The following is a 22,211-nucleotide window of genomic DNA, read 5'->3' as shown; positions in this document are numbered from 1 at the left end:
TTTTATTTTTTACAAAAAATAAATAAAATATGACTCTTATAATGACCTAAACAACAGAATACTGTTAAGTACACACTAATCTAGTCTTTATTAATCTGTTAATTTGTAATCTATTTTTATACTAATGGCGCTGTGCTTTTACCCATCCTTAATTACCTAACTGATTAAAAATTTTTTTAAAAGATGGCTTTTGTCTGTGATGAAGACCATCACAAATAAAGTTTTACGGAAAGAGACAAACGTAGGGGGCCGTGTCGGCTGTCAGTGGTCACATGACCCGGAAAATGTGGGGCTTAATTCCTGTGTTGGACTGCTCCCAGCTGCTGCGCTTCTGCCCTTCGCAGTGCAAGCCCTTCGTCTTCCCCATCACGACCCCCGACCCTTGGGTAGACCCTCCTAAGCACACCATGTCGGGTAAGGGACTGGCCGACTCTCTCAGACGTTACACTGACATCGGAACCCGGTCGCACCGCATCGGATCGGTCCGGAGCTGAGCTGCACGAACTGCATGCATCCTCCGAAATATCAACGCGTACTTGTCAAACTCTGGGGCTTTAGAGTGGCTGCAGCACCCGCTCCCACGCTCATGTGGTGCACAGAAGTTGCGATTTAGTGGTTTAAATGGTTGTGTAGTCATAGAGTTGCTTTGATGAGTTTCTGCAGAGGTTTGGACCAAAGTAAAGCTGGCGATGGTGAAAAGCAGCACATCCGGTCACAAGCTTCAAAATCGGAGTAGTTTTAAGCGATTAAAAAGGTACAAACGTACAAACAACTACGGATCTAACAAACCGTTGTTGTTGTTGTTGTTGTTGTTGTTGTTTTTTTAATTCACCTTTATTTCAGGCAACATTAGTCCATATATAAAAAAAAAAACAACCCAAAAACTTCAAGCAGACGAAACTATCACAAAATATGCAGACACTTGTTACAATGTTTAGAAAAGCGGGAGGTGTACCTTGTGTCACCACGTGTTATAACAGTCAAAGCTCTTACTGTTGAATTTATTGACTCATTCAAACGCCACATAAATTTGTACATATGCCTCAGTAAGGCATGAAAAGGATTCTTAAAAAGATGCACCTGCAGTTTTTTCATTATTGCTTTACTGTAATTTTAAAGTCATTTAAAAACAATCGGTCTTCAAAGTTATGCTACTTTATATATACAAGCAGCATAAATATAAGGATATTGAATACTGAGACGTGAGGTGCTTAGACCAAAATATAGCCTTAAATACAATTACTACTGTAGTTGCTCCCTATCAGCTAACATATTTAGTCTTACATGGATGTTTATTAGTGTTAATTAGTATGCCCATAGCTGATAAGTACATCTGGATTTCACAGGGTGGGCATGTGGGAATTCCCTGTGTTACCTCACCCACAGTCATGATTTCATCATACAAACTGTAGTGAGTTGGATGAGCCTAGGACCAAGACTGAAAGCCAGCTGGTGGCATATTTACAGTACACAAATGTGAGTGGTTTTGGTATTTTATTTTTCACCAAAAGTTTGTACAACTACTTGTAGAGAAGCATGAGGCTGTATCCATGCAGTGATTAGTCTATAGCCAGAAAACTGAACAAGTTTTGATCTGCAAATCTGCTTTTTGCATTTTTAGATATATTTTTTTCTTTTTCAGTAAAAATCAGTGTGCACAGCAAAATGTAATACTTGTTTAGAAGCCGTGTAAACCTTTTCAGTCTGTTTTTGATTGTTTTGTGGCTTGCCCTCCCCTCTACTCAAACAGGTAACAATTTTCTCTAGACTTTATCCCTCAGCGTCTTACGTGTGCTTTTATTTTTTTAGAAATACATTGTTAACTTCCTGTTTTTGTTCAGTAAACTCTCAATGTGGACGTGCGCTGCTGTATGTAGGCTTGAAGTTGTCCCCTCCCCCTTCCTGTCAGTACACTAAAACATCTTTAGTGTCTCTCTGTGTGTTACTGTGAAAGTCTTAATGTGGCTAACGATTTAATATGGACCATATAGTTATATAATTACTATTATAATGTGTGTACAACACTGTAACACTAACAGTTACATATGTATGCAATTGTCTGCTTCCAGTACAGGTTACTCATGAAACAAGCAACTGCAACACAAAGGTTTGGGATCACGTGTTCTTTAAAAGAAAGCCATACTTGTTTTCATCTAATATAATCATTGCACATTGATTGCAACAGTTCTGATTAGTTTATATCAAATAAAGACAAATGTGATTTTCGTAAACAAAGGAGGCTTTTGAGCAGACTTCACATTTTGAACTGGGTAATCACCATTCTTCACATCATACCTAGAGGTCACGAGGCTTCATGTAGCCACGTTTAACCCTGTGAGAATGCAACACATGCTTCCTGTACTGCCCTGTAGGTGAGAGAAGCCTTTCTTGTACGCTGAAACAGTCCGCTTAGAATTCCTTGAATAAGATCTTAGCAACTGTACAACACAGCCACGTGGGTCAGGTTTCCCAGAAGCCCCCCGACAGCTCATACGTTCAGCTTGATAAATGCTCTCAGCTGGCTCCAGGCCTGCTTTCACTCAACATTGCTTGCCCCCTGTGGTTGCTAATTTATGCTCTAGGGACTCATCATACGCTGACCTTTGCATAACTGGTTTTAGGATGAATAAAATTCGATAAAATGAATTGTATTGATGCAGGAGATTACCGTAATTGCAGAAGGGGATCATGAGGCTTCAATTGATGTCTGCTTTAGAGGAAAAGTGGAAGCGGGGCCACGGGTTTAGTTGGTTTTACTCAAAATTAGTAATACTGCTTCTATTAGCAGTAATACTTTTTATATACATTTATGTAAATGTTGTGGTGAAAAGGGCAGCTTTTTAAGGCCTTCACTAAAAAAGAAAACAGAATCTTAAGAAACTAAAGAAAATAAAACGAAATCAAATGCAGTCTTCAAGGATAATTCACCTCTTACTTAATTTAATACAGAGTTGAATGAAAAGACCTGTGGGATCTGCTGTTGACATAATAAAATGCACTTTTTCCTGTCTTTTTGCAGAAAGATGGTATTTAAGACATTCATATTTAAAGTTGTCGGAATGTATAAAGGTTTTTAGCCTGTGACTGAAAGACACATGAAGTTATGGCAGTAATGTTATGATGCATTATTCTTCTGGCTCAGTGTGTGAATGTGTGTGTTTCCGCAAACAGACCAAGCTTTTGTGACACTGGCCACAAATGACAGCTATGCAAAGGGAGCGATGGTCCTCGGCCAGTCGTTACGAAGCCACAACACAACCAGGAAGCTGGTCGCTCTCGTGGGGCCACATGTTGCAGAACCTTGCAGGTAACAGCATCAGCTGTTTAGCCATTACCGGAGGATAAGAGGTGACATACATGCTGATGTAAATCATACCGTCTGCTCTATAGAGATGTGCTGCGCTCCATTTTTGATGAGGTGCATATGGTGGACGTGATGGATTCAGGCGATTCAGCTCATCTGGCCTTGATGAAGCGTCCGGACCTGGGGGTGACGTTCACCAAACTGCACTGCTGGACGCTCACGCAGTACAGCAAGTGTGTGTTCATGGACGCTGACACACTGGTGAGAAAGAGATCTGTTAACAGCACAAAAACCACACAGCACTGGCTCTTTTTTGTAGCGATGTAAAGACACAGTGGACATCTAAAATACTTTCCTTGTCGAACCTCTCCCGTTTTTATAAATGATTCTTAATACATCTATATTTATGCATTCAGGTGCTGTCCAACATAGATGAACTCTTTGAGAGAGAGGAGTTATCTGCTGCTCCAGATCCTGGTTGGCCAGATTGTTTCAACTCTGGGGTATTTGTCTTCAGACCATCCAATGAGACCCACGAGAAGCTCATCACATTCTGTGGTGAAAATGGCAGCTTTGATGGCAAGTGAATCTGTGTAAATACATCCAAACATAATATCGTCTACAGTGAAAAGTAAGGGCCAGCTGTGGTCCTTCTTGTCTTATCGTGCTTAAACTCTAACAGCTAAACTGCAGATAAAAAGTTTACAATTTCCATTATTTAACCTGCTCATCTGCAAATTATAACAACAGTAAAGGTGACGAGAGCTATTTCCTCATTGCTGTAGTTATATGCTCATCAAGCAAAAGGAAGCCATTCCTGAAGTAAATCTCTGGGAATCATGAATATCTGTATAAATCACTGCTGCAATATATCGAGTAGCTGTTAACAACTTATATGGTTGAGATCACTGTTCCTGGCACCATGATGGAGAAAAATATGTATATTTTTCAGTGAAAAGTGGTTTCCAAATGTCTCCTTAGTGGCCTTGTAGGCAGCCTTTTGTGGGAATGGCTGGTGGTATTTAGTGTGAACACTAAACACTCTCACCTCTCGAAAGTAATAGGAACTCAGACTTATCTGTCCGCAGAATGACTCGTTGCAGAGGGTTTCTTTGAATAAACAAGTTTGAGTATCTGAATAAACTGTTTGCGTACACTGTCCACTATTTGGACAGTGTATGAACGTGATGGAAAATGGCACCAGAATAAGTGTTTTCAGCATAGTTTAAGTTCGAAGAGATTTTTGTTAACCTTTTTACTTTTATTTTACTATGTCGTTTCAGGAAGTCCCATATCAAAATCAATGATTTAGCTAAGGTAGCAACCAAAGCAATTCCCAAATCAATTAAAAACAAAAAGAAATCAAGTGGACGAAAGATCAAAGCTACTTCTATGATCAGAATTGATTCTGTGACTCAGTAAATAGCTAAATCATAGAAATCTAAAAAAGCTTTTGCCATATGTTGTTACTCATTGTATCTTCCCACAGCGTTGTCAGCACACCCTTTCAGCTTCTATTTTTACATGTCAGATAGGACACAGCCTGTGGGAATGTACAGAATGCAATGGTGGTGGGTATTCTTGTATCTACCATAGTGTGTGTGTGTGTGTGTGTGTGTGTGTGTGTGTGTGTGTGTGTGTGTGTGTGTGTGTGTGTGTGTGTGTGGATTACAGCAGTGAGAGAAGAGCGGTCAGATGAGGTGAAAATGCCAGAAACTGAATAACATCTTTATCCTTTATTAGAAAGACACTAAATTAAAAGCGTTATATCGTGAAGTGTATTTGATAATGCTTGTCTGCTTGTCTTTGCCTTCAGGTGGGGATCAGGGAGTTCTCAACAGTTACTTTAACACCTGGGCGACGGCAGATATTTCCAAACACCTCCCCTTTATCTACAACCTCAGCAGCATTGCCATCTACTCCTACCTACCGGCTTTCAAACAGTTAGTATGCAAGCACATGCGCACAGTTTCTCTTTGAAAACTGCAGAAACTAGTAGATGTGAACATGTGAGGAAATACTCAATGCACTCATTATGTGGTTAAGGTGACATAAAACTTCATCAAGGTCAGTTCAAAGGTCTTGTGTTTGTGTGTGTGTCAGTGGTTGGGGGTTAAATTACAAGAAGCCACTGAAACAGATCGCTAGTTTTACCAAAACCTGGCTCGAATAAGAGGAACTAGAGCAGCTATATATGCCGTTTTATTTAAATCGGAACCGTATGTGTCCTTTTGGAGGAGATCGGTGGATGTAGTGTGTCGTCATGATTCATATCTTTGGATTTACAAATGTAATTGCTGTTTAGTAGAGTTTTATAGGAATGTGGCAAGAAACCGTTGCAGGATGTGTGTCATGCAGCTTTTTAAGTACACACTTTAGAATCCATTGGTCATTCTTTGATCAGCAGTCACATCATCAATAAACATCTAGTTCTATTAGCAGCCATAGATGTCCTAACACGACATAACTCCATCATGCTGGTTTGAATCTTGGGGTAAACCCTCTCATTGCTTGATATTTCTCCTGTTTTCATCCAAGTCTATTTTTTTCTCCTCTTCTAGAGTTTCCACTATCAGGAGGTCTGATTACAATAATGTTTTTTCACTTTTTAGGTCCCTGTTGAGAGTTTACATGAACAGCTAACTGTCAGTCTGTTGCTTAATGACTTTTAAACTTGTGAAAATAATTAGGGACTTTTTTCTCTTGAATTTAAGAAAAGTGAATTAAGAGCACCCTTAAGTCACTTCTTCATTGCGTCATTTCAAAACCACTGTTGAAGCAATACACAGAAGCAAAGCTGTGTTCATGTCCAAATAGTTAGAAAGAAAGAAAGAAAGAAAGAAAGAAAGAAAGAAAGAAAGAAAGAAAGAAAGAAAGAAAGAAAGAGAAAGAAATGGAGGTTGTCTCAAACTGGTTTGCAGTATGACTAAACTGGATCATTCCCACTTTTAAAAAATCCTACTGGAGTTCACAAATTCTCTGGACAAAAGTACAGTGATAATTTTAATTCAGCCCTTCAAAATAAATGTCTTCTTCTTGTCCCCCTTCTTTGTCAGCAAAGCCACAGTTTCTATGTTCACCACATCTTATCCCTAGCATCCTCTTCTCCCACACCAATTCTCTGCATGTCCTCCTTCACTATATCCATTAACTCCTTTTTAGATTTTCCTCTTTACCTCCTGCATTGCAGCTCCATATCCATCATCCTTTGTCCAGTATAGCCACTATCCCTCATCTGCACATGCCTCTCTAATTTCGAGCTGTTCCTCTGACGTACTCATCTGTAATCTTGTGCATTCTGGTCATTTCCAGAATTGACAGGAAATAATCTCATGCTGTAAACTGTAGTTTGTGTGTTGCAAATTTGGTGCAACATTCTAATTTGGACATAGGTGTGAATGTGAGTGTCAACGGTTGTCTGTCTCTCTGTGTTAGACTACTGATCTCTCACAACACTCCATCCCAACTGGGATAGTCTCCAGCACTCCCAAGAATAAGTGGAAGAGAATGGATGGATGGATGAAGTGTTTAGAGCCCTCTCACTGCATGTTTCTCTCGCTCTCCTTTCCCCCTCTCACGGTCTTCTGTTTGTTTGCACAGGTACGGCCAAGGTGCAAAGGTGGTGCACTTCCTGGGCAAAGTGAAACCGTGGAACTACTCCTACGATGCTCAGAGTGGCGAGGTCAAAGGTCAGTCCTCACTTGACCCCTGCGTGCTGCACCCTGACTATCTGCTGATGTGGTGGCAGGTGTACACCAAATCTGTGCTGCCTTTACTGCAGAAGGCCTACGGAGACACTCCCTTCCTCAGCGGCTTTATAGAGCAGAGCGATGAGGTATGTTAACGGTTTGTGGGTCTCGGGTGTGGCTGGTGGGAATGTGATGAAACATTAATGACTATGAATGTATGTGATTTTAGGTGTTGTAGCATGTTGCATAATCAGCATTTCCTGACTGTTTCAAAACTTCTAATTGCATAGCAACTCTTCTTTATATTGTACATATCTTTTAAGTGTGAAATTCCGTCATGTTGAGCAATTACCAAATCTTTAAATTGTTTCAATTTCTTGTAAAGCTGCATTTAAAATGCTAGGTTTAGTCATAATAGTGATAGTAAATAAGAGCTGATTGGTTCCACATTCCTCAGCACCAGACGATGTCTGTCGCTAGTGTCATTCCTCTCAGCAGTGCCACAACTGCATGAATAGCTTACTGTCATCAGTGAGCCGTGCTGGGACCTTCAACTATTTAACACAGAATAGCAGGAAGTTGTCGTGCAGTCTGTAAGTCACAGCACTGTAGTGAAATAGCTCTGTCACAAAGGAGCGCTGCCAAAAGCCTGTGGCTTTGCCCAACAGCCTGAAACTGTGCCATGTTGTGTCACACTTACATGTTTATACAGACAAGCAGGAGGAGAAACGTAATTTTCCATTTGCTATGACTAACTTTTTAAGACTATAGTGGTGTAGTTCTTTAGATCTGGACTTGGATCTGTTTTATTTGGCATTTTTATAGAAGACTTTAAATGATGAGTAGAAATTCGACATAATTTTTGATCCAGCTGCATTAATGACAGTATCAAGAAATCTCACTAAAAAAGTGATTAGAATGCATGTTTAAAGTTTGATATTTGAAGATTTTTCTCTTCATACTCATAATTGTATATCTATGAGTATGATAGTCTGAAAGGATTATGATGTGTAAAAAAAACAAACAAAAAAACTAAATTAAGGGGAATAAACTGATTTGAGACTGTTGTGAATCAGGAAACAACTTCTGGTATTAAAATATTTGTTTAAGTTATAAATTCTACCTGATTCTTCCACCTGATGCAGTTTATTAAGTGCACATCCAGCATCTAGAACTGTTTATTTTTATAGTGTTATGATAAATGATCTCAGAAAATAGTGCTACTCTTATCTCCTGCAAAATGTCTCGTTTATATTTTTACTGTCCTTAAGAAATGCCTGCACGTACCAAACGTGTCTCAAGGCCAGAAAAGAGCAAATTCCTCTGTGCGGTAATTCCAGCGGAGCATGGCCGGGCTTGAGGAAAGCAGTCCTTATAAAGTATTGCTCTAGTTTCACTTGATGATTCATTCATTCACTCTCCATGTCATGCAGGGTAAGCTTCACGAGGATGTAAGAGAGGAGTCGGTGTCCTCTCCTCCTTCTGTGCCTCAGAAGATTTCATCGTCGGAGCGGAAGCAGCGTTGGGAAGCGGGCCAGATCGACTACATGGGTGACGACTCGTTTGCCAACATCGAGGAAAAACTTAACTCTTTCCTAAAGTAGTGGGCGACCGAGGGAGCGTGACGGACACTAGTTGAAGCTCTGTGAGGTTGGGTGGGGGTGGAAGGTGGGAGTGTAAACCACCACTCAGTGAATCACAGGGGCTTGATTGGCAGGTGACTGGATGAATGCTTCTGAGCAAATTTCGGTCTCCACCTCTGCATCCTGTTAGTGTGCAGAGGGTTAAGTGTGACTAAAACAAAATTCCCATGCACTCCACCTTCCACTTTTTTTTCCTCTTAAAGGAAAAATTGGACATTTTAGGATAAATTACTTTCTTGCTGAGAGTTAGGGGAGAAGATTCACATGGTTTTATAGTAAGTGTGAAGCTATAGCAGCAGCTGACCAACTAACTCCCTTAGCACAGAGACTGCAAATAGTCGTTATTATCCCGTTATTAAGTGCTGTGTATATTCTGAGATGTAATTTAGTTGCATTGCTAACGGTACAAAAAATATGTAGAGAGAGATATTTTAAAGAATCCTAGAGATGTGTATTGTCTATCTGGAGTATTACAGTATAGTAGTATAATGGAGTATTTGTTATGTTGAAAAAAACAAAGCTTAATCCAGTATTTTCACTAATCCCTTACATTAGCAATGAAAGACAGAGGTTGTGGACATCAGCTTCACCCCATGCAAACATTTTAAAAGTCTGGGTAGAGACTGAACATGTATTAATTTGTATAAAATATCTTTGGAGATGCTTTTTACAACTGAAATTAAAAAAAAAATTAAATTTTAACTTTCTTTTCCATCCTATTTCCCTGCCCAAGGTTATGTGACCCAATCGCCAAGTGATGTATCGAGGTCAAAAATATTGAGTGGAAGCTGCTAGTCTGTGTCCAAAGTTAACAAAGACTAGCGATTGATTGGAAACTCCCTACAAAAGCAGAAGTGTAAAGAAACAACGGTTCTGTTTTATAACCTGTAACGTATCAATTTTCTTGGCCAAGCACCTTGAGCCACATATATATACATAAACGCTGATTTTTATTTTTTCTTTAGCGTTCACAGATGAATTTTATGATGAGAAAATGAACTGCAATCGATGGACCTCCAGGTGCTGGTTGGTCAGTTGTGCTCTGGCTGTTTCTGCAGTTCGAGTCTTCATGCTAAGCGAGGTTATCCAGCTGTGTGGAGCAAATCCTCTCACCAAACTCTTGACAAGAAAGAAAAAAGCTGTAGCTACTTCCTAAAATGTCTGTTCCTTTTAAGTGCACCTGTTGAAAACGGACTCACAGTTCCGAGTCTTCCTGATCTTTGGAAAATCTGAGCAGCTCAGCAGAAATGCAGTCGCTTCAGGATTTTTCCATCTATCCTACTGGCAATAAACCTCTATGTCTAAACCACTTTAAAGCAGATATGCAGACAGTTATTAAAATCCCGCTTTACATGACAGTTCACCTCACTGGAGTGCACAGATGAGCGTTCCTGTCTGTGCCTCTGACACTCACCAGCTCCCTGTGACTTCAGCTTTGTGTTGTCTGGTATCGTATTAGAGCAAGACGTGTTGTGTTGTATTTGCATGGCACAGAGTTAAAACATGGATCAGTAATGAGGTGCTTCCACCCACATCTTGTTAACAGTCAGGTTTGTCTTGTGTTTTCGTGGGATTGAACCACAGCGCACTCGTCAGACATCTGTTACCGTCCATCCGTTTCCTGCATGTACGTCCCTGTCAAACTTGCATCAGTGCGTCTGTGCCATTAACTGGGTTTAACTTCTTTACTTTCTTTCTGTAGTGTAACCAGCTGCCTTATTGCTGTTCACTGTTTACAAAACCTCACTTACTGTAACTGCTGCTAGTGGCACAACAGATTGAACGTTGACTCCATCCCTTGCTGTTGCCAATACCCTCTTTGCTTCAATCCTGCCGAGTGCCCCTCAAAACTGTTACCCACAGCTGTAAAACACTCCTAAAACAAGCTGGCAAGGTTATGGGAGAAGTCCATATGTAGCTTTCTAGGTTGTGAGTTAGTGCACATCTGTCCTGTTTCCCAGCTGTTAGCTGTACATCCCTCTGAAAGCTCAAATAAAAAAACCAAAAAAAACCCCACCTTTAATCCACCTCTTGTGTTGTTTAATTTTTACTGTACTTGTTATTGGATGTCGTGCTGCAACTGTGCTATTTGATTTCTGTCAAATGTCAAGGCTGTGGAGAATCAAGTGTAAACAGCCAAAATGTCTGGTTTTATATTGACTAAGAGATTTGGAAACTATTTAAAGCTGCATTTTATTTTGGAAACTAATCCATTTTAGAGGTTGGTTAGATGGTTCAGACGTTTACTGAACATGCTGCCATCATTTGTTCTACTTTTCTTTTACGTGGTGTGACAACAGATGTGTCACAGATCCTTTTTTCTTCATTTAAGTTTTCATTTAACATCTGGAAGCTGTTGTATTTAGTTATATATAGCAGATACAGATGTACTACATCAGTCATGTGCATTTCTTTAATTTTAGAGTCATAAAAAAAAACACTCTCACAACTGTTCAGTTTTGCATGGGGAAAACTGAAAAGTTAACTGTTACAAGGTAGTTAGGTTTGTCCAACCTTCACCTCCTTTAATTATTAACCTTAATCTCTTTATCAGCCGCTTCCAGTAATCAGCACAGTATTGGCTTGTTAAAACATGTAAATCAAGAGTAGCAGTTGCTAAACATCACAGCTGAATAATATGAATGCTTGCCAAGTGGTACGTCCAGCATCTTTGTATCAAAATGGTGACTTAAAAACCGTTGAGCACATTTATCATCAACAGAAACTATGCCTGACCATGGCGAACGAATACACAATAACTGATGGTTACGGTTCAAATGCAAATCATTGTTTGTAACTCGTGTTAACGCTTCAGTTCAAGTCCAGTACCAGACGTCTACAGCTCCATCAGAGCTACGATGTCATCGATGCGAGATGTCTTCCTGTCAGTGTTGGTGGATCCGAATGCCTTCTCCATCAGGTCCTGTTTCTTCCTCTGGATCTTCACCATATTCTCCTCCACTGAATCCTTCACAATGAACTGCAGCAAAAAAAACACAAACATGGTCACATGATTAGTTCTCTAGTAATCTAGCATCTTTTTTTAAATTTAAAAAAAAAAAAAAATCACTAATCAGAAAAAAAGCAAAATATGTCTTTCCAATACTATAAATAGTGAGAGCCAAATTACTGACCTTAGTGACTACAACTTTCCTTTTCTGGCCTAAACGGTGGCAGCGGTCAATGCACTGCTCTTCAGTAGCTGGGTTCCATGCCTAAGACACAAACACAGAGAGAGAGAGTTCACGGTAACTGAAAATATGCAATATTTATTCCTGAAAACCTTCTATGACAAGATAGATTTCGAGATTCGAGATCCTTAGAGATCGTCTTTGTCATCCTTGTGCACAAACATCTAACGGGATGTAATGAATGCTGAGTAGTGGTGCACTCTGATGCCATTTTGACTTGTGATGCAACCCCCATGACATTGCTAGCTACATCGGTGCAACCAATGCAGCTTGCTGGGCTAGGCTGGAGGTACAAATGTGCAAGTAGGTCAGTCTGTGAAACATCAATGCAGCCACAGGGATTCCCCGCTGCAACAGCTGAAAAAGATCAGATGTTCTGCAGAAAATCTACCATCACTTTATTTCAGTTAACTAATGATTATTTTAAGCAGCAGAACTGATCATTAATAAACTTCAGTGAGTCAAGCATCCATCCGGTGTGAATATACATGATTGTGGCACAGTGTTGGCATCTGCACAAGTAATGACCGGTGAGCATTACCTCAACATTATCCTTAGGTGGTAAAGCAAGCCAGATCCTGATGCATACCAGTTCTATCAGTTTAGTTATGAGATAAGAGCCCAAGTCCTGACCTAGTCACACAGCCATGTATGGTATTTGTGTTGTTTTCTTTTTTCCTTTCATTTTTTTTAATGATTAAAAAAAGATTAACAAACTTTAATTAATGTTCAGAGACCTGTTCCTCGCCTATTCCAGTCAGTCTACCTCCACTACATACACCAAAGAAAATCTCAATCTTTGATAACATGATTCCTAGATGTTATCAATTTGTTACATAACTTAGCCTTTGGCCACCAACCTATGTGGTTGAATGTCTGCTTCCACCAGGCTTTGTACTTACGGGGTCCATGAGAAAAACGTGAGAGGCAGCGGTCAAGTTAAGCCCCACTCCTCCGGCTTTGAGTGACAGGAGCATGATGGTGGGGCTGTCGGCCGCTGAGCTCTGAAACTCCTGGATGACTTGAGTCCTTTTCTTCTGGGTCATGGTGCCGTCCAAACGCACAAAACTGAAGCCATGCTCTCTGGTGAGGAGGAAACACTTCCATGATGACCAATCAAATAAAATATTTAATACAATCAATTACATTTACACCACAGTCTGTATGTTTTCAGTGCTAGTTTCTGTCTTGTAGCAGATAAATCAATAGGCTTTAAAGCAATCATTAATAATAGTAAAAGTAACTGAAATGATTAGCTGAATTTTACTGAAATAGAAGACACATTTAGAGCTTCCTTCATAAATTTTATTTATTGCACTGTATTTTTTCCCTGGTCATCAAAGCCACAGCTGCTCCTACTCCTTTTTGTTTCGGCTGCTCCCTTTAGGGGTCGCCACAGCAGATCATCCGCCTCATTTTCATCCTACCCCAGCATCCTCTTCTGTCACACCAACTCTCTGCATGTCCTCTGCAGGTCTTCCTTTTTTCTTCCTGCTTCCATATCCATCATCCTTTGTTTAATTTATCCACTAACCCTCCACTAAGCTACATGTCCAAAGTACCTGAACTGTACTTCTCTAACTTTGTCTCCAAACTGCTCTCATATAACCATTTCTTGTTCATTATGGTCACTGCCAATATAAATCTTGGCATTTTTTAGCTCAGCCTACTGCTTTTTGTTAGCACCAATGTCACCAAACCATACATTAAAGCATGTCTCACTACTGTTTTCACTCTTACACTCTCTTATGTGCAGTGCGTTGATGTGGAGGGTTGATCCCAGGTATTTAAACTCATCCATCTTTACTACCTCTGCTCCTTGCATCTTCACCATTCCTCCAGCCTCCCTCTAATACGAGAATACGAACATGTATTCTTTTTTGCTTCCATTGACTTTCAATCCACCAGCTACCTGCTCTCACTTAAGATCACAATGTCCAAACATCATAGTCCACGGATACTCCCGCCTGATCTCATCTGTCAACCTGCTCATCACCAAACAAACAAGATGGCGCTCAGTGCTGATCCCTGATGTAAGCCCCTCTCCAACTTAATCCCATCTGTCACTCATACTGCTTACGTCATTATTGTCTTGCCGTCCTCCATCAAAGCCACAGCAATCACTGCAAATCCTGAATCTATGATCTTAGTGTTGTTTACCTGAGTGGAGTCTCCAGGATGGTGAGGAAGCGTGTAAACTGAGAGACGACCAAACACTTTATGCTGCTGTCTTTAGATCGCAACCTGAGCAGATTTCCCATGAGCGCTTGCACCTGCAAACACACAGATTTTCACACGGCACAGAACAAACCCATTTTCCACCCCTGCCAAATCAAAACCGTGGAGCTACCTGCTTGCTTTAAGTTTTTGGCACCACCTCAGCTAAAGTTGTGAAAGAGAACTAATCTGCTCTATTATATACAAAATATCAGACCACTGATTGCTTAGAGATTAGCAGTCACTTGAGTTTCCATGTGTGCACCATGGGCTTAATGACACAAGGTATGATGAACAGCCACATGCTGAGAATCAGAAAAACCTTAACCTTGGTTATATTCCAGTGTTTGTGTTCATGTTCTGTTTGATATAAAAGTACCCAGTACCAAAAGCAAGCGAAGACTAGCTGAAGCTTTACCATGTGTTGAAAATTAAGCTTAAGGGATGGCTCCTGTTTTAGGGTCTACTGAGTGCGTTTGTTATTTTCTCCTACTTAAAGTGAGTACCTTTGAGCTTGTCCTCCACCTCTCAGGCTTTGTAATATTCTCTTCTTCCATTTCCTCTTGTGGAAACTCCACCAGTTCACTGGTCTTGATTTCACCTCGACACAGAGGACAGTGCGCCACCTCCTGTGCCAACATATGGAGCATCAGCAAAGAGAGGAATATGAATTTAAATTAAACTGAATATGTATTTGTTTTATGTAGAATGACAGCTAATTTACAAATGCCTGATGCACATATACCTGTCCCGAAGTGCTGATGACCTGTGCGATGCATGGCCGGCAGTATACGTGGGCGCAGTGTGTAATGACGGGCAGACGGACCGAGTCCAGACACACGGAGCACTCCTCATCAGAGCCGCTGGCCAGCACCAACCGCAGCTTTTCTATGAGACGCTCCCGCAGCTCTGCCGGTGTTGCTGCAGCACCTAAAGCCAGAAAGTGATGAGGAGGGAAAGAAATAAGCAAACGAAGTAATTGGAAAAAGGAGAAACATTTCTAATGTTTGTATTATACAAGTACTTGTTTGACTGATTATCTCAGAACAGGTAGTGTTAAGAAAAAGGTTTTACCAGCAAAGTCAACTGTTTGCCTAAAGTATCTTTATATTTTAACTCAACACGTTAGAGCTCAAGATAGCAGCAGAACAAAGTAAAAAACATCCCAATTATCAAGCAAAAAACAACAAAATCCCCACTAATGAGTTTCCTCATTGATAAGGTTGATCATCGGGTGTTTTCAAAAGTTTTGATCTCGTTAATTCACAAATTTCAGATTTTACCTAAATCTGAGGACATCTTTGCCAGCAGGTCAGGGTGGCAGCAGTGCTGTCGGAGCCTCATGAGAATGGCAAGCACATCAGCATAATTCCTCAAGACTGTACCTTCAGCTACATATCTGCAAAAATGAACGTAAAATCGTATTTTATTATAACATTTGACATGAATGGATGAATCAACAGTCACATGTCCCGTCAAATAATCTCACACAGGTACTTTCTGTCTTAGCAAAAACACTCGTCACTCTCAAGCATGCTTGCGCAAGTACACTGACACGCTCCACACGTACCTGCCAATGGTGTTTTTTCCTTCAGTGCGTGCCAGCTCGTACTCCTCCCTTTCTGGTTGGCTGAGCTCTACCTGCTCCACGTAGACTTTCTTCTCAGGCAGTGACACCAGAGGCCGCCCGTTCACCTCACTGTTCTTGGTCCGTCTCAGGGTGATGCACTTCACTAGTGTCTGAAGGTGTCTGCACACAGTAGCAAGTATCACAGACTAATACTGTAAAAAACAAAAAACAACTTTATCATACCCTCACATAAAATGCGGGGCATGATCTGCGGTGCCACTGCAGGGGAGGCGGGCGCACCTGCATGGCAACCGCAATCACGCCAGGCCGGCTTAAAGTCTGTGCTGAGTGACTGTTGTTGGTATATGTCCAGCAGTGAGCTGCAGAGCTATAGTAAAAGTATGCTGAAAAGCATGAACGAGTGGTCAGGTCTGTCGTGGATCTTTCACAGTAACGTGAAAGTGATTCTGATTAAAAACTTGGATACGAGGCTCTCTGTACAAGAGATTAGACCGTGGAGCTTTAAGCTTTTTTTTAGACAAAGAAAAACTTTAAAAGTCAAGGAATGCAACAATGAGCAAGGAGTAGGGAACACAAACAATATTAAAATTAAAGTAAGGAGACGCAAGCAAAGCAAATAGGCTTTAAACAGAAAGATTATTGCTACTCTTAAGTGAATGGCACCCTCTGCAGGATTGATGCGGTGCTGCAGTCTAGAAGTTAAAGGCTCTCTGAGCACTCACTGCAGGCCGGCCCTGTCTCCTTGCGTAACGGGTCTCTGGATCACTCTGTTCCACCACTCTCTCGTATCAAAGGGCTTCAGACCCAAGAAGGCCACCAGCATCCACAGATCCCTCACACTGTTCTGGATGGGAGTACCTGAAGAGAAGGAGGAAGAGGAATGAGTGTGCCTGTTTACTACATATTCAAAAAACATAATGGCGTACTGTGATGTCGTCGAGGATTTGTTTATTTGGGTATTTACAGTTGTGGTATTAAGATCTATCAAACCAATATCATTCTGTGATGTAACAGAAATTACCATAATTTCTGTTATTTTCATTCTGTAGATGAAGACGCTAATGAAACAGCACAGAATAGTCACAATTATGGTATTAGTTTAGAGCTGTCTACTGTGCCAGTCTACAAAAATACACATTAAAATAAATGCATTACAAATAAATGCAAGTAGACACTTTAAAAACTGGTTTAACAAAGTTTATATTTTTATGAGTCTGAAACAGTTCATCTTCAAATGTTATACCTATAACAAATTTGCAGAAAATATTAAATATTTTAAAACTTGTATCTCCTTGAGTTTCATTTCAGACTTTTAAATGACCGGTAGAAACCCTGCAATACCATCGCTGTCATCTATTGAAATCTGTGTGTGTATTTAGACATGGGATACCTGAAAGAATCCAGCGTCTCTGAGCTTTCAGGTCAAGTACAGCTTTACTCATCTGTGCATTTGGGTTTCTTATGATGTGTCCCTCATCTAGCACAACCCTCAGCCAGCTGATCCCATGGAGGGGACTCTTATTCTGAAAGGAAATCATTATAGTACATTAGGGATCTCCTAGGAGAAAAATCCAGTCCAGTTACTTATGAATTATTTAAAAAAATGTACCCAATGGCTGGATTATCTTCAGTTTTAATTTGTGTGAATATTTCAGTCCACACTGCAACACATTTGTGTATATACTCACCCCAAAATCAGAAGAGAGGACATTGTACGTGGTGATCACCACATCCTGAGAGGACAGAAACTTTTTACTCCTGTTTCTCTCTGGACCGTAATACAAATACACATTCAGCTTCACATTAGGGTCCATGTGCTGCTCAAACTGGTCCTGCATAAAAGAAGAGAGGAAAATGATGAAAAAAACTACACATTTCTTAACTTTAATTGTAGCCAATTATTATGGCATGCAAAAATACAGTTCTTTCAAAGTGTGCCTTCTTACCAGCCAGTTACTGAGCACAGAGAGGGGGCAGATGATGAGAGTTGTTCTTGCTTTTAAGTCATCTGGGCTTTCAGCGATGGAGGATTCAGCAACTGCACATGTAAAAAAATAAAGAGAAGCCCAAATCAAATATTAAATGACTGTCCAAGTTCTATTTCTTTAAACAGAAACAGAAACATAAAACACTCAATAAAAATGCACTGTTGGAACTCACTCTGAGTGAGACTGGACTTCTTGTCTGTTTTCTTCTTCTTTGAGCCTGTGCCAGATGTTGAGCCACTCAGAGCAGCAGCAAAGTCCAGATCCTCAAACAACACCGATCCCTCTGCACCAAGAGCATACAAGTCAATAATTTTACTCACAAGAAATGATTATTAAGAGTGTTTAGAAGCAAAACAAGAAATCAGTTCAGTGCAATCATGCATCTACTTTCTCACCAGTAAATGGACTGGTTCTTTTAAAGCATTTTTCTACTCTATCTGAGCACTCACAGTTATACAACATGCCTCATTCGCCCATTCATTCTACCAAAGTTCTTTCTATCGTACATTCACACTCATTGCACAGATTCACATACACTGTCTGTAAATCTGTGTATCTTGGAGTTCAGTATCTACACCAAGGATAATTTTGCATGCAGACTGGAGCAGCCATAGATCGAACCACCAACTTTCCAATTAGCAGATGATGTTCTATACCTCCTGAGCCACATCACAAGTACACAGTTCTACAGGTTACAGTTATACCTTTGCTTGGTTTTCTCTTGGTTGCTTTCATCTTCTCTTTGCTCTTACCTGTTAAGTGGTCAGGTTAAGGTTAAGTCAGGTTAAAAATGCAAGTGAGTCACAAATGCACAAACAAAAGTTTTAAAATAAACATGTGGAGATGACAATTCTTACTTTTCTCTGACTTATCTGCTGCCTTCACTGCATGTGGTTCATCAACACAGATCACCTCCTCCTGGGTACTGATTCACACAGGGGAATTGGGTCATGAGCTAACACAGAATATAATAGTGCAGAAAATAGATTCCCAATTCCAAAAAGGTTGTGACACTGTGTAAAATGTATATAAAAACACAATGCAATGACTTGCAAATCTCTGGAAAAGCAAGTGGTACTAAAAAGAAAGCTGGGGGAATATTTAGCAGCTAATTATGTTAATTAGCAAAACATCAGTAACATGACTGGGCATAAAAAGAGCATCTTAGGGAGGCAGAGGGTCACCAATCTGTAAAAACTGTCTACAAATTGTGGAACAACTTCAAAATAGTGTTCCTCAATGCAAAATTGTGAAGACTTTAAATACCTCATTATCTGCAGTACATAATATCATCAAAAAATTCAGAGAATCTGGAGAAATCTCTGTGCACAGGCTAAAAATCGTTATTGAAGTCTGTGATCTTTGGGTCCTCAGCTGGCACTGCATTAAAACAGACATTATTTTCCCACTATAATCAATGCATGGACTTGGGTAAGATTTAGTGCCTGTGGAATTGGAAGCGTGCACATTGGGAAAGGTGTATGGATGTTTACAGTTCTGTAGAGGGGATGCTCCACAGTGGTAAACATGGCCCTGTCCCACTGTCCCAGTTTATTTTTGAGACATGTATTTTACGCTGAGTCCCAACTTTTTTGGAATTGAGGTTGTATAATTTGAGTGAAATGTACATCAATAATACACTCACAGGTTAGAACCACTTGATGTGCCACTCACTCCAGCTCCAACTGCACTGCTGCTTCCTGAAGCAAACACACCACATCTTTTATTTAATTTCGACAAAATCATAAAATGTGTTAAAAGTTTTCAGTACCTTCCAGTGTTAGGGCCATTTGTGACGTCGTTTTAGCTTTAATGGGCGAAACCTTCTCAACCTGCACACATATAAACACACATTTTGTAATTGGTGAAAACAAGTTACTCATGAAGCATATTGCCTGAAAAGACTGCAACACACGCCTACTTACACATTTCTCCACAGGCAGCGGCTTTCCTTTGTGAAAATTGGTGAGAATCAGTGCAATTACAGTCAGTGTTTTACCCTAAAAGAAAGGAAACAGTGCAATATACGCTGACTGTGGATGCTGTTAGAATATGATCATGTGATGTGTGCAGTTTAATATGTCTATCTGTGTGTCACCTACCAGCCCCATGTCATCTGCCAGTATGCCTCCACGAACCCTCTCTGGTAGCTCTTTGGCAGAGAAACACGTGAGGGTGTTGTAGTATAGCTCGCCTCTCTTCTCCCAGAACGGCGGCAGGGCAGCTTTGTTTTCCCGAGCGCACATCCAGGACAGCGCCTGCTTCTGATGGAGCAGGAGGGGAGTAGCCACAGACTGGAAAGAGAGACGGTTGTATGTTAAACACTAAAGCTGCACTCCCATATAAAGAAAAGCAAAATGTAGTGACAGCTTGGAGAGAAATACAAAACTCTTTCCTTAACTCCAGTATAAAAAAAATAAATGGATCTCAATCATTGCATTTAACTGTTGTTTATGAAGTTTAAAAACAAACATATTGCAGACAAAAGCAGGTAATAAATAAAAACAGATAAACAGATTAAGTACCTACCACAGCAGCTTCTTTCTCTCCATCCTTACTCTCCATCAACCCTTCGAAAAGGTTATCAAATGCATTTTTTAGCTGAAAGGAAAAAAAATATAAGTAAAAAAACATTGTTTTCAACACAGATACATGTTGGTCCATCCCATGAGTTTGTTATTTATTTGCTTGTAAGGTGTCCTTGAGTGTTTTCGGACCTATAAATAAAATGTATAATTATTATTATTATTTTATTATAAGCTATAAAGGCTTACAGAGTACTACTAAAACGTTTAATGTAATTTATTTACCTCGTCGGCAGTTAGTGCAGTGGTCACACCTTTTTTGGATGAAAATGCCCGAGCATCTTGACTATTATACCACTGCTGATTGTCGCCTGAAATCCAACGCATGCAGGTAAATGAAGAACCACGAGCATACACACACATTAAATTTGAGTAAATTAAGTCCAGCGATTGTGCAGGGCGTACCTTTCAGTTTGCCTCCCTCTGTGTTCAGCTTATATCCTCGGCGTGACATTTGTTCCAGTACAGAATTTTTACTCTCTTCTTTCCCCCAGAAGGACAGCATCACCGGCATGGTGTAGGTGTTTTTCGTCCCTGAGAATACCACCCTGAAAAAGTAATGAGAAGTGTACTAGTACATGTAGGAAATTACAATTTGCCAACATTAATCCTCTAATAATGAACATGCGCCTCAGCTCAATGTCACTTTGACGATGTCATGTCTGGTTTTGCAGATTTTTGCAGGAAGACGCCCTTCCTGCACAACCCCAAAGGGATTTGTCTCTTCTCTTGGAAGCAAACCAGGGATCCTACATTTGTTATCCAAAACAGTACACTATAAGGAATATATGTACAAAAAAAGGAGTAAATGGTTTGATTAATAATGTGATTTTAGTGGTCTGCAACACCTGAGTACTTTTGTTTAGGGGTTCAAGTAATGATAGTCCTATTTTCTGAAAGGGAGAATAGTTTCGGGCACATAGCAGCTCACCCTTCTACTTTAGCTAAGTTGTTGTCCATGATGTAAGCCATTGCTGCTGCCAGCTCCTTCTTGATGTGTCCGACTTGATTTCCGTAAATGTTGGCAACCATCACTGCGTTGCGGTCATATGGATTCTGAGGCTGCCGCACTAAACCGACCATCTCCCCTTGGTTCACCTGTCCAGAGAGTAAAAACACCTTTTGCTTTTCAGGTTTCTCCACATGTTTCTGACCTGTGTGGTAGAACTGATCTGTGTTGTCTCCTCTGTCCACTAAAGGAATAAAAAAAGACCCTGACTGATCCTCACCACCCCTGAGTAATATCTGAGGCCGACCACGGTTCCCTTGAGCTGACCAAACAGCACGCTGCCGTCTGCATCGGGCTCCTCAGACGCTGCAGCTCTGATGGCCTGTGAGAGAGTCTCTGCATTGGATTCATGGCGATCTGTGAAGAGGTCCACCTCACTGAACCTGCCCCAACCAAACTTCCACCTGCGGTTGAACTGCATGACTGCAGCAGAGATGAAAGAACATGAGTTTAGATAACAGAGTACTCTGGACTGATGTGATAAGATAAGCTGCAGACTGTAACGACAGAAAATACGCATTCTAAATTCGAAGACACGCAGACGCAGAAATAGCACGTAAACAGTGGGATTAAACTATAATATAAATAACAATATAATAAAGTTAGCTTCTCAACCTATACCTACACACAGACTTATAAGCTATTAAGAGTTAGCATGTGTAGTGTGTCCATACAAATAAAAGACTGTTACAGAGTGTCGACATGAAACAAATCGTTCATACTGTTTAACTTCCTCTCGGCGAAGACTGTAGTTTGTTGTTTTTGACGTATTTTGTTGACGTTTGAGCTACTTTCATCCGCTGCTTATTCAAAAAGTAAAAACGGATTTAGTTGCTCTATAACATCCGGTACTAATTTTCAAAATAAATTATTATTTCGTTTAAAAAGATCGCCCAATAAATAGACATTTTTATATGAGAGCATTCACGTTTAGTCATCAAATGAGTTGTAAAATAAAAAGAGATTAGACAGCGATTAGACAGCGATAACCTTA

General features: G+C 40.3%; 2 protein-coding genes across 3 annotated transcripts; one reads left to right on the top strand and one right to left on the bottom strand.

The window, feature by feature from the left end:
* Positions 1–272: 272 nt before the first annotated feature.
* On the top strand, positions 273–10,652 carry LOC146552159 (glycogenin-1-like). The gene is made up of 7 exons (XM_085257325.1): positions 273–414; positions 3,172–3,307; positions 3,391–3,565; positions 3,721–3,883; positions 5,121–5,247; positions 6,905–7,139; positions 8,427–10,652. Exons 1-7 carry the CDS (start codon positions 273–275, stop codon positions 8,595–8,597), a joined length of 1,149 nt encoding a protein of 382 aa, XP_085113451.1. The 3' UTR covers positions 8,598–10,652.
* Positions 10,653–11,035: 383 nt separating this feature from the next.
* hltf (helicase-like transcription factor) lies at positions 11,036–22,067 on the bottom strand. 2 transcript variants are annotated; one of them, XM_085257559.1, is made up of 25 exons: positions 21,940–22,067; positions 21,438–21,640; positions 21,140–21,306; positions 20,614–20,756; positions 20,434–20,519; positions 20,153–20,224; positions 19,726–19,917; positions 19,549–19,623; positions 19,395–19,455; positions 19,269–19,323; positions 18,481–18,548; positions 18,328–18,375; positions 17,796–17,906; positions 17,582–17,673; positions 17,324–17,467; positions 17,026–17,158; positions 16,358–16,493; positions 15,615–15,794; positions 15,328–15,443; positions 14,790–14,974; positions 14,551–14,673; positions 13,988–14,100; positions 12,730–12,910; positions 11,771–11,851; positions 11,036–11,616 (listed from the first exon to the last, which is right to left on the bottom strand). In XM_085257559.1, the coding sequence occupies exons 2-25, from the start codon at positions 21,636–21,638 to the stop codon at positions 11,473–11,475; spliced, it is 2,907 nt and encodes a 968-aa protein (XP_085113685.1). In that variant the 5' UTR covers positions 21,639–21,640; positions 21,940–22,067; the 3' UTR covers positions 11,036–11,472. The 2 variants fall into 2 exon arrangements, with proteins under 2 accessions (XP_085113685.1, XP_085113686.1); XM_085257560.1 differs by lacking the exons at positions 21,438–21,640; positions 21,940–22,067 and having other exon boundaries at positions 20,614–20,983; positions 21,140–21,262.
* Between the last annotated feature and the right edge of the window lie 144 nt (positions 22,068–22,211).

Source organism: Mchenga conophoros, linkage group LG19 (genome assembly GCF_057382185.1).
Source record: "Mchenga conophoros isolate Kocher_MC1m ecotype Shallow Benthic linkage group LG19, M_conophoros_male_GT1.1, whole genome shotgun sequence".
Taxonomy (NCBI): domain Eukaryota; kingdom Metazoa; phylum Chordata; class Actinopteri; order Cichliformes; family Cichlidae; genus Mchenga; species Mchenga conophoros.
Note: the sequence above shows the minus strand (reverse complement) of the source record. Positions and strands in the feature narration are given on the sequence as shown.

What these genes read in the sequence shown, in the direction of transcription:
- LOC146552159 (XM_085257325.1), top strand. Translation starts at nt 273, where the DNA reads ATGACCCGGAAAATGTGGGGCTTAATTCCTGTGTTGGACTGCTCCCAG. An exon ending in TCCTAAGCACACCATGTCGG is followed by an intron (nt 415 to 3,171) that starts GTAAGGGACTGG and finishes TTCCGCAAACAG; the next exon opens with ACCAAGCTTTTGTGACACTG. An exon ending in TCATGGACGCTGACACACTG is followed by an intron (nt 3,566 to 3,720) that starts GTGAGAAAGAGA and finishes TTATGCATTCAG; the next exon opens with GTGCTGTCCAACATAGATGA.
- hltf (XM_085257559.1), bottom strand. Translation starts at nt 21,638, where the DNA reads ATGCAGTTCAACCGCAGGTGGAAGTTTGGTTGGGGCAGGTTCAGTGAG. An exon ending in GAGACGCTGGATTCTTTCAG is followed by an intron (nt 16,494 to 17,025) that starts GTATCCCATGTC and finishes CCTTCTCTTCAG; the next exon opens with GTACTCCCATCCAGAACAGT. An exon ending in ATCCTGGAGACTCCACTCAG is followed by an intron (nt 12,911 to 13,987) that starts GTAAACAACACT and finishes CCTCCTCACCAG; the next exon opens with AGAGCATGGCTTCAGTTTTG.